The 12,166-nt window shown below is 42.0% G+C and overlaps 1 protein-coding gene across 6 annotated transcripts in view; it reads left to right on the top strand.

The window, feature by feature from the left end:
- The window catches only part of elp4 (elongator acetyltransferase complex subunit 4), an 83,970-nt gene that overhangs the window by 38,853 nt on the left and 32,951 nt on the right, over positions 1-12,166 (top strand). Inside the window, exon 10 of one of the 6 annotated variants that reach the window (XM_046032097.1) lies at positions 9,355-9,706. The exons of 4 other annotated variants lie outside the window; for them this stretch is intronic. In XM_046032097.1, the coding sequence (XP_045888053.1) occupies positions 9,355-9,420 (66 nt within the window). In that variant the 3' untranslated portion in view covers positions 9,421-9,706. Of the gene's footprint in view, positions 1-420; positions 540-9,354; positions 9,707-12,166 lie in introns of those variants that run through there. One more of the 6 variants, XM_046032098.1, reaches the window with a different exon arrangement.

Here is a 12,166-nt window from a genome sequence, read left to right as displayed (position 1 = left end):
AGGCTTTTTCTCTAAAAAATATCTGATTGGCCAACATAGTGCAGTGATGGATAATGTTGCATTGCGTTGAGATTCCTCTGCATTGGCGCATTTAAAAGTGCCCTATTGAAATACAGAATCAGAATAAGAATCCATTTTATGAGCGTTATTGTAAGTCATAGCACGGTGTCACAAACTAAACATTGCCGCAAAGACATATAGAATTTGCACAACGCACTGTTCAAAATATTAAGGATTCATAATATTGAACAGAAGCCTCATTTGCATTATCCATATCTCAGTGGTCTGAAAGCTGCAATTTCTCAAATTTACATCATGAGTGAGAAAAATCATTTATGTTTTCCTGCCAACTGGACATGTTTGGATGAATACAAACAAAAACAGGATGATTTTCTTTTGGTGTGTTTGTGTATCGTACAGATCATCAAGCATTTCTGGGTGTGTACTCGAGGATCCTGCATATCTCCTGTACATTCCTCTTAGGCACAGGTGCTGTGTGAAATCTCACAGGTCACGCAAACCTTTTCTGCGAAGGAGGATCAAGTGCTGCAGTTGCATTTCCTCCATATTTCACACGGTTTCTGAGAAACCTTGCTGATACATACAAATGTGAGTTTGCATGTGTGTGTGCCTACAGACTTTTAATCAAATAAAAACAAGAAACATAAATGTTAAAGATAATGTGGTGTGTTCACAGTATATAATTGTGTATGAAGGCTGCTGCAGGGTTTGACAGCTACATGTACAAGTGTTGTAGGGTACAGGAAATTTAAAACACTTAAGCTCCCAGGAGGAACCTCCAGGCCACGTCAAACAGGGAAGAAGAGGGGGAAAAGGGTGAAGGGAGCCTTCTATTTTTAGGTGCAGCTGCAGGTCACACTAGCTGAACCTGAGTAAAAGACACAGTAGTTAACAAAAGGCCAGTAGGTCTTGATAGGCCTTGCCTGTTGTGTTGTATGGGACAAAACCTGGGATTCCCATGCAGTTTGATTCCAGCTAAGGGTTGAGCTATACACTAGGAATCCTGACTATGCTGCCACAGCATGTCAACACTACTCCACCCACCTGTTGCACCAAACCTGCACACTGTGCCCTACCTCAATTAGCCCTCCAACAGGAATCCTAATAAACCTGCTCCTTTCACTTCCATTCCATCCATCACCTTCTGTTTATTATACCGAATCATCAGCTTGGAAAACGGATATGTTCCCAGCCATTGTTTTTGTTAACCAGGAATCTGCCTCTGGTCAGGTGAACCCGTTGGCTCTGGTCATGAGGGTTTATTTTCAAGTTTGGGATATGCTCGTACATGGTGACTGGATAGCAGCCTATCAAGAATAACGTCCTGCTGCACCCCCCCCACACACCACCCTCAGTGACTTACAGTTCCACTCATCACCTGAACGTTCAGGTGTCAGAGTAGGAAGTGAATCATCTCTTTTGCCTTTGGGTGCCAAAATAAAAGTGGTTGATTTACTGTACAAGTTGTTACTTGATCAACATTTAGAATTAATTAGAATTAAGGACGTTTATTCATTTGAATCTTTTAAATACATTATTAATGATGATAATATTTGAAGAAAATAGCCTGTCACTTACTCCTTTACTCCTCAGGCTGTATTGCAAGGCAGTAGCACACGACTAACCAGGCTTGGCTCACCATAGTCACAGTACAGGCAGAAAAGAGGAGAGGTAGGAAGGAACTTGGTTAGAGAGAGACAGACAGAGGAAGAGAGAGAGAGACCATTTTTGTCCCCCAGGTATGACAGAGTCACTCATGCAGAAAGATCCCACATGGAGGAAGGTGGTGGTGGTGGTGGTGGTGGGGGGGGGGGCATGAAGGAACTCTTGGCTTTCTCTCCTGGTTTGTACCCCCCTTCCCTGAAAACACATCTGTCTTCTTTTCTCTGCCACACACCTTTTCTGCATCCTTCGCTCACCTTCTCACTCCAGTAACAGAGACTTTTCCCTGTTAACAGCTTAAAATGTTTTCTCATATTTGTGGCTGTCACAGATAGTGTTTCTTGTCACATTTCATGTCACCTGCCATATTTTCTCAAACTTTCTAGGGATCAAACTCTTTGGCTGCCAGCTTGTTCCCCTTTTAGCCAATGTTCTCTGGCCTTCGGACACACTGCTATTATCGTTACCCCGTGCGGTCCGTCTTACATGCAAATATGCGTCGGCTCTACAGTGATTTTAGTCCGCGGCAGAGCTTTCTCATGGCTGCATGCATTAAAACAATTAAACTTTGCCCCTCCCCCGCCACAACAATCATTTGCGGATGTGTTGGGTGAAATTTAGCAAGAAATTATCATTTTCTGAATCACTTCACTCTGCTTGCCCTGTGTTTGTTTCATTCTTTCTCTTTCTCAGTCTCGTCTTTGAGCTCTTTAAAAGACTTGGAGCCCCCTGCATGTTCTTCTTTTTCCTTCTTTTCTCTGTACTTTTTTTTCATCATTATCCAACAGCACTTTTCTGTGCGTGCAAATGCTTTCTGAACGGCTTCCTTTCTTCCCTTTCAGGCTGGATGTCATTGTTGCTGCCTGTGGGCTGGGTGTATTTATTTAGGGGTAATTGGTGTGTGGATGAGTGAGGTAATGAGGTGCATCCACACTTGGCTGCTCCCCTCCCTGAGAGCCTGAGACAGACGTAGCCTAGCTGGGCTCCGGCTTGAGCTGTACCACACTGCTGTCTCCTCCACACAGGCCAGAATGGCTCTTTCATACCCAGGTGGACAAACACAATCACCGCGGCTGATACCTCAATGAGGCGTCTGCAGTTTGAAGTGGTGTGTGTGTGTGTATGTATGCATGAGTACATATCCATGTGTGTGTTCATGTGCTTGTATTTGCTGGTGTGGAGAGATAAAAAAAAAAACAGCGCTTGGTTGTTGGCTTGTCTCTGTCTTGAGCCCTTATTTGTCTTGCGGCTTGTGTTTGTATAAGTGATTTTCCCTGTGTGTTTGTAAGTGCATGTATACCAGGCTGAGTGGGTGTTCAATGGAGCTCAAGGAGGACCTCTGGCTCTCATAGCCCCCTGCCAACCTCAAACTGCCCCTGATGTCCTGCAGAGTTACCTAATGATTTCACTTACACCTCCCTTATCTGTCTGGCCCGTGTGGCAGCAACCGTCTGACGCTTCAGCCTTTACATGCCATTTGCTGCCTCATATCCTGTGAAATTCAATTGCACAGCTCCAACTGTAGCCAGAGTAGGGGGATCTCCCTCTCTCTCTCTCTCGCTCTCACGCTCTCTCTCTCTCTCTCTCTGTCTGCCGTCTCCCATATTTGTAAATAGAAGCATAGAAAGTTCTACCTTCACACTTTTTTATTATTTCAGAGCAACGTTGCATTTTCGTGTTTTAGCACTCTAAAGTTGACACTTCTTTTCACAGCATTGTGTTGGTGACAGACTTTTAAATGAGAGTTCCAAACCGGGAAGCTTGGATGTTTGAGACTGCCCACAGGTGTTCGGCAGATAATATTATGCATAGATTGTTTTGTTGTTATCAGGGTAATTGGTGTAGACCTGCCATCCTTTGATAGGCACACAATTACTGTATGTGATGCGTAAGTGGACTCATTTTAGGGCAGGATTTTGAGTTGCTAATGGTGCATTATTCAGGTTTTGGTCGGTCCCCAAAAGTGCCCGGCCAAATCAAACACGCCGCTCCAGGGTAATTGAGGCCCACTCCGCACCCCCTGCAGTGAGCAAGGCAGAACTGTAATCCCCTGACAACTCTGACTTGGCCCCAATCTGGCAGGCCGCCCATTTCCCAGCAAAACGCCTAACTCGACATCGGGGCAGAATGAAGAAGCTGATAGTCACATTTGGAACGGTTTCCAATTTTGTTATTCTTTTCAACTCCACAGCCCTCTGTAGCCGTCGCTGCACTTACTCTTCTTCTTAGTTCTTTTTTATGTGAAGCTATACTTCATAGAACATAATTGCACACTAATTACACACCGTCAAACTAATATCCTTACTCATTAGTCTCCTGAAGCTTTTGTGGTTTTGTGATCAAAGGTTTTTGATAAACAAACCTAACCATCCTAACCACAGAAAACCTTTCAAGTTTCCAAAAACTCTATTCACAAAAAGAAAGGCTCAGTAATTACGGACTACTTCAGAAGTTTTGAGTGAGTTTTGGAACTGAATTCATCCGTTCTGTTCATTTTGTCAGGTGCAGTTTTGTTAAATTAGTAATTAACACCCTGTACGCAGGATAAGCGGTTGACGATGGATGGATGGATATTAATTGTGATTGATAGTCATATTGCTAACCAATGTGCTACTGCAGCATGCTACCTGCAGATACACACTGTTCAGGGGCAGCACACTTCACACTTAGCCTTTTTTTTTTTTCTTTTTTTTTTTAAATATTGATAGGTCCTTCATTTTCAGTCAAATCTAAAACAATTTGCTGCCCATGACTCCTAATCATCCACATCTGAAACTTTGATGGTACAAAAGTTTGACTGACATCTTTGGAGCCTCCGACCTCAGATTTCTACGTAATTTTGCACATGGCATTTGGCCTGTTACAGTAATGATTATTATTATTGACACCTATTTGTATTACTTTGAAAACATTAAATATTTTTATTGTTCTTTAACAAATGTATTCTTAAATAGTGATTGTCTGTCTCATAATGTGGTCCATTGTGAGGACCAACCTGGCACGCATGAGGAGTAAGAAATAAAGTTTCCCAAAAATAAATAAATCAAAGCAGCTCATTAACAAAAGATATAATAAAGTTCTCGGCCCATGAAAGAGGTCAACTAAACAGACCTAACAAGACTGAGACATGGGGGTGACTTATATAGTTGCTGATTAGACCATTCTGGCACCGAAGGGGAATAGACTAAGACATGATACATAAACAAACTACAATAACTACAAACATGTCATGATAGTGTTACCTAATATTAACTAATGGAAATAATAATATCACAAAACTGTCAAAGAAAGAACATAAAAAACTCAAACTAGAAATCACTTCCCCTCCCCGTGATGTAGGAGAACATGGTACAGTCCAATTGTCCATCAACACTATTCAGCTTCAAGTTCTTTTGCTGGCCAGCCAGACACCTCCAGCAGCAACACCCCAGAAAATAACTTCAGTTAATGAACAAAGATAATTTTAGCTAAATTAAACCTAATATTAGAAAAATTGATGAAGAAAGTTAACTAAATGTGTGCACTGCAAATAGAAAACTGCTGTCAAAAATAGCTAATAAAAATGTGTGTCTATGGAACTAAAATCTGTGTCCCATTATTTGTGAACTATGTGTAATGTGCTTCAACAAAAAAATATGATGAACAGATGAACGAACGTTACCACCATGCGCTCCTGTTTCCGTGTGTTGCTGAAAGTGTGGTCATCCCAGCCGCATTTAAAAGTTGATACTGCTTTATATTAGGCACAGCTACAGCCTTAAAGGTGGGGTGTGTGATTCTGGAGAAACACCATGATGCAAAGCGAACAACGACACAGTATGTAATGTAATTTACGTTAGCCAAGTTGTGGGTTAGCAAACTGTCGTAACAGTTGCTGCTGAGAAGCTAACGTGCAGAGAGGATGAGACAGTCCAAAAGCCAGCCCACCGGCTTCAGACAGTGAAATAAAACAATCTTTTGCCTGTGTGGAAGGTTGTTGTGAAAAAGGAGTTTCTATTAAAACACCTGCACTATGACATTTTGCAAACGTCTTATTTCGACTTTTGATATTAAATGTGTTTTATAATAGTTCTGAAAATGATGAAAAGTCTAAATCCCATTGTCTAGTATTTAGTGTCCTTTTACTAATCTGTACAGATTGCAGATTAAAATTACCTAACATCTATAAATTAAATTCATCGTAATGCCATTATATATTTTTTTGCATTAACAGTTTTCATAGTTTTTTAACGTGTTATGTTTCGCTGCTGTGCCACCTCTTGTTGGGGTCATTTGCAGAGAGGGTTTCACATGCATTTAGCACTGTCGCTCTGATTTTTAACTTTAGCATGCAGTCTCCCCGGGCCCTGGCTCAATGTTTTAATGGTTTTAGTAATGCTTCACAATTAACACTCAGCCAGCGCTCTAGGTTTGTTAATGGCTGGTGTGTTTCAGGCAAAATTTAAAAAACACAAAACAAGCATTCCCCATCACCCACCATGCTTCTAGGACCTAGAGGTTATGGGGAAAATGGAAGGTGGTGAATTTTTTGACAGGGCAACCGAGGTGATGTCTCATTCCCTCTGACATCTTGAACACCCTAAAGGTGGCTTTGCCAACAGTCTACCCAGGAAGCACCTCACCTAGCTGTGGCTAAATTTACACAACCACCTGCCCACAGGGAGCATGATGGAGTGGAGAGCAGTGGTGGATGTGGGGTGGGGATGGAGGACAAATAGGGGAAGAGGAAGAGGGGGGAGGGGGGCAGGTGAATGAAGTGTGTCTGTGTGTCAGAGGATGCAATGCATAATGTGTCTAGTTAGCTACGTTGAATATAATTAGCTATTAGATTGAAGGATATTCAGCTTAGATTTTAGATTTTTATCCAATACATTTTTTCGTTTCAACATATCCGTTTAGTGTTTTGTCGGATCTGCTTTTCCTTTCTGCGTGTTTTTTTTTATATTATTCTGTAAGTTTGTATCAGAGTGAAGATCAGAGTGCCTTTAAGAGTTCAATAGATTAGTGGACGAAGCATTTCAGCCCCCAGTGATTCCAGTCCACTGAGAGCACATCTGCTTTTCTCTCATTGTTCCTCTCTGTAACTGTGCAAGAGGTGACCCTCATTTCAGAGTGTCACAAATGACAGTGGTAGGGGGACGAAGAGTGGATGCGAATACTAAAATATTGCCAAATTTTAGGATGCCTTTGAAAATGAGATCATCTCAAGGGATTTATCCCAATAAATAAATTTGATTTGTAATATCCAAGGCCTTTGCAAGACTAAATATAAAATAGCTTGTAAGAAAATGATTTAATCCAAATCACAAATTTGCCAGAAATTTTGTATTATGTTATAATGCTATGCTCTTAAGAAAACTAATTTATTATGTTATGTTGTTGACAACATTTTTTCTTCCAAAGGATTTTCCTTTTACAAAATAAAATGCTAAATGTATTAAAATACAGATGTTTTAGTAAGGCCTGGAATGACTACTTTTTTGCCACATAAATTTTGGCACATAAAATTATTGGCACATTTTAATGAACACTCAAAGACTCAAATCCTGCCCTTTAAAACTGTATATTCATGCTTTTTTATGTTTTTTTTTATAAATTTACTCAAAGGCTGCATATATTGAAGCTCTCAAGACAGACAGTCGAATAGAATGGTAACAATTCTAGATGCTCCCCAGTGGCAGAGTTCAGGCTGTATGCCTGTGGGCTGATGTGGAGTGAATGGCCTTAGAGGCTCTAGGCTTGTCTATGTGTGGCCCGGCTGGTCCAAGTCAGCAGTAATGACTCGCTTTGGCCAGCATGCCTGTTAATGTGAATGGGGTTACTCTGGGCAACACCTTTTCAGCTGGGTCCTATGAAGTCCCCAGTATGGTGGTCTTTGTCCACACAAGGGCTGTCCTCTCAGCAAAAAGGGCTCCTTTTTTGTGAGGACTATCAACTGGTGATGGATTATACCCACCCCCCTTTATTCATCCAGGCAGATTAACAGACACGGATGCTTGCAAACATATACACACTCTCACACATATGTACAACCACAAAGGCATCAAAAGTATTCCAAAGACATAAGCACATTATTTTGCGCAATTGTTTCTAAGATGGTTAAGATGCACACATACAGGTGCACAAACCATTCTTAGGTATACTCACAACAGGTCAACATCAAATGCTTACACACTGTTCATTTACTGTCCTCTTCATTTCACTTAGACATGAAGACTAAGCTTCTTCCTGATTCATCTTCTCTTCCTGTCCTGTGTTACACAGAAATGGAAGTTACATCTCTTTTCTTCAACTTTTCTGGCTACATATCGCCATCCAAGTTATCCGTGTGATGCATTTGATTGCTTGCATAGTTCCTGAAAATTTCAAGCTGTTGAACATGAGCCGAGTACATGATCCTGGACAGGCAGTTCCCAGTTAAAATATTTTCCTTCTACTCTACAGTCAATCTCCTTTACTGATGAGTAAACAGAAGAGATATCTATCTATCTATCTATCTATCTATCTATTATCTATCTATCTAATATAATATATAGTTGTACATATATATAATATATATAATTTTGCGAGTCATAAAACTTTGTGCAGGACAAGTACTAGTAAGCAGATGGTCCCAAGAAGAGGTTCACAAATTTGTGGTGGGAGCTTTAACATCATCATGTTGATACTGCAAATATTTCAAATGATAAATTATATGTTGTTTCATCCGTGCCCCATTCCATCCTGGTCTTTTGCTAGCACAACAACATACTATTCCTCTGTGAGTGTGGTCGCCCCCGCCCCTCCCAAGGGGTCAGCCACTTACCCAGGCTGACACAGTAACCTCCAGACGACCTTTCGCTTTGCCAAATGTTATGCCTGTAAACTGCCTGAACTCCATCACAGCGCAAACGACAAGGGAGAAATAAGGTTTTCTGTTGGAGGGAAGGCTGGGTTCAGGAAAACCTAGTTGTACTAGCAGGCTTTGTGCACTAGTGTTGTAAATACCTCTGTGTGACACATGCATAAGCAAGTGGCAGTGTGTGTCTGTCTGTCTGTTTTTGTACATGGGTGTATGCACTTGTAGACTGAGTGCAACACAGAAAAAAGCATGAATAATGCATGCCAAAATATTCTTGGTAATGTGCTGGGTTCTTTTTGGCTGAAGCAGTGACAGGGCCAGTTAGGACAGTGATCTTAGAGAAATATGTAGACATTTTGGGAAATATGCTTATTCGCTTTATATCTTTGTGTGACGTTGCCAAGCAACTCTGGAACATCGCTGTACCCAGCCAAGAAATAGTCCTGCACTAAACACCTCCAAAAACCACAACTTGTAGTTTTACATTTAGGTATTGATAGCGATAGTGTTAATTAGTGAGTTTAGTTAGTAAGCGGATTTTGTTACCTTCAGACAGAAGTGTGATTATTATAGCAGGACATCTATATAGCTCTTGAAAACCTGTTCTTACCAAAAGTGTCAGTGGTGTTTTAACCTGAGGATGTTTATATCAGAGTCATTGTTTGAGGGGGTAAAATGTGTAGTTGAGGGGTGGAGGGCACAAGAGGTCCCCCAGATATGCTGTCATAACCCATGCAGCCGCGCTCTTTGCTATGGGCCTATTGGTAGTGAAGGCAGCACTTAGACATGTTTGTACTCTACGCCCTATATTCCTCTCCCTTTCTCCCCAGGCAGCATGTCACTCCAGGGGTGGACCAGCACTCCCTGACTGTGCCCAAGTCCATAACACCAACTAACCCCCCCTTACTACCCACCACCACTAGGGTCAATGTGCCCTCGCCCCCTCACCCTACAACGCCCACGGTCCATACCAACACTGCCCTCCAAAGAGAAAATAAAACCGAACTGAAAAGAGACAAAATGGCCCCACGCTGCTTCCCCTGTCAAAGCTCTTGACAGGCCCGAGCAGGGGCCCCCAGAGGAGGGATCAGTTAAAGATGATGACGACGACGGAGATAACAAGTCAAGTTGTTGTGTTACAGCACAGTTACACTTTGGCCCTTGTTTGTCCATTTGGTTATTCAGAAGCATCGTGGAGCTCGCTGATTCTCATGCATGTTATGTTTAGTGACATGACAGATACTATCAAATGCTGTTTTACATCAGGCTGTGGAGCGTGAAGGGTAAGTGAGGAGCTAGCTATTCAAGAGAACAGGAATAAACATTCCATTAGGTATTAAAAAACCTTGAAATAATGTCAGCTAATCAATTTCCTGTTTGGACATGCTCACTTTTAATGAAATGCAGTCAGTTGTTAGTCCCTTCCCATTCTTCCAGTGTTTGGGAATATAATTACACTCAAAATGCTTACTCATCCTTCTGCCTGCCTCCTGCCTACTCTGTCAGATGCATTAGCCATGAAGCAGAAGAGATGAGGAGCCTGTGTCTGTATCTGTCTATCTGTCAGTCCGCCTGAATGTCTGTATGGCTGCCTCTCAGATTATCCTGGATCAGGCAGCAGGTGACATGGCGAGCAGGTGACCATCACCCTATTACCAAAAAGAAACTCGAGATGAGCTCCAGTGTAGTACACTTGTTTCTTCCTTCTTCTACTTACAAAACGTCATGCATGTCAAAAGGATAGCATAGAGTTGGAAAACGCACCCATCTTTACATGTAAGGTGAAATTTTAAGTTTAAATTCCATACTTACCAAGATTACAAGCTACTGATGCTGCAGGAATGAAGTCCAAACTGCCCTGACAAAAACTACATGTATTGACATTTATTTATTTTTAAAAATCACATAAGTGATAAACAATGAGGAAGAACAACAAAATTACAAATTTTCCTGAAAAATTACTACGTCAGGGATAAAAACTTCCCTTGTCAACAGGTTATTCTTAGGGCAAGGTCGGGGATCGTGTTGCACTCTTTGTTACCACAAAAGTAGAGGAAGGAAGAGCTTCTTCTCGGCTTTTGTTAGGTGCAGGTGGGCTAGAATTACCAAAGTGATGGGATTTGTGCTGCGTTGTTTCTGCATTTTTTTCTGCCAAGGTAGCGGAAGTATTCTCTGAATTTTGCAACGTAAATTTGATGATAGTTCGCTTCTCCAATGGAAAAGTACATCACCTCATTATTTGGGTTTTGGTGTGCTGAAGTTAATACTAGTTCCTATAGGTCCAGCAAATGATTTCCCACACAATGCAGTGTAACTTTAGAGGGGTGAGGGATTACGCCACTGGGAGGTGATTTAGCTTGGTTTAGTGACTGGATAGACCAGCAAGTCTGGGAAATCTCTACCAATTTTGTTGTGCTACCATTTTGACCCTTGGCTGGTTGTAGAAATGTCATGGACAGCTGTACACATTAGTTCACAGTGGCTGCACTACAGCTGTGATGCTCAGGGAAATGGAATTGGCAAAAGGTATCACCTCTAATGTGACCACTGTCCATGAATACTGGACTCGTGTTATATAAATCCATTAAAACAAAAAATCTTGTTTGCATCAAATATAACTGGAAATTCTTATTCTTGCATGACAGCAGATAGCCAGATTGCTTGGTTGACATTTCATGATTGTAAGGACTTCGGCTTAGTCATACAGTTCAGTTTCGCTCATTTAACTGACTTTGTAGAGCTTACAATATGCTGACCATGTTACAACATTAAGTAGGTGTTCATGGTTAATATCGTGTCACTTCCATGAGCATGTTCCAGCATCGGCTAATCTGACTGGAACAGCCAGACCAGCCGTCATGTGTTCCAACAAGGTGTTGGGTTTCCCATAGTTATAAGCTGTACAGTGACACAGGCCGTTTGAAAGTGTGGCTAAAACCCTATGGAAGAAATGACTCGTTAAATTAGCACCTAATACTCAAGTCATTAGCAAGCCGTTACCACCAGTGGAATGCCTTTGATGGTGTTGTTTTGTGTGAGTAAGGTCCTGTTTAAGCTCCAGTTATAAAACTCAGTCTATCTGGATCTTGGAATATTAAGGTTTATGCAACATTGTTATACTCATAACCAAAACATTACAGAAACCTTTAAAAACTTTGAAAACACTGATGTGATATCCACAAATAACCACTGCTTTATGTAGAGATTGTGAACGACAAGCAGCATGAAATGCCATTTTCCTTAAGAACCGGGTCTTTGGGGTGTTTAGTAAGCCAAAGGGAATTGTCCATTGTGGGGTGATATTAGTAACCCTCTTAGGCAAAGCTAGTCCATGGGCTGGCCCTGAGGGCTCATTTCAAGTGCTTAGCGCTCGTTTGGAGCTTTGTCACCCCTCACCCTGTTGCCAGCATGGCCCCAGCCCCTCTGGCTGTGGAGCGGAGCTGAACCACAGACCTTTACCCCTGCCCGCCACCAGTGGAACACTGACATCACAACTCTAACACACATACTCGCACTAACACTGGGGAACACATCTATTTTCACAACCCCCCTCCACCAGTGCACCACAGCCAATGGTCTATTTTCCCGCCGTCCACTCCCATCCAACACCCCCCCCCCCCCCCCCCCCCCCCCCCCCCCCCC

This window comes from Micropterus dolomieu, linkage group LG20, assembly GCF_021292245.1.
Source record: "Micropterus dolomieu isolate WLL.071019.BEF.003 ecotype Adirondacks linkage group LG20, ASM2129224v1, whole genome shotgun sequence".
NCBI classification, from domain to species: Eukaryota; Metazoa; Chordata; class Actinopteri; order Centrarchiformes; family Centrarchidae; genus Micropterus; species Micropterus dolomieu.
This window is presented reverse-complemented; position numbering and strand designations above follow the sequence as displayed.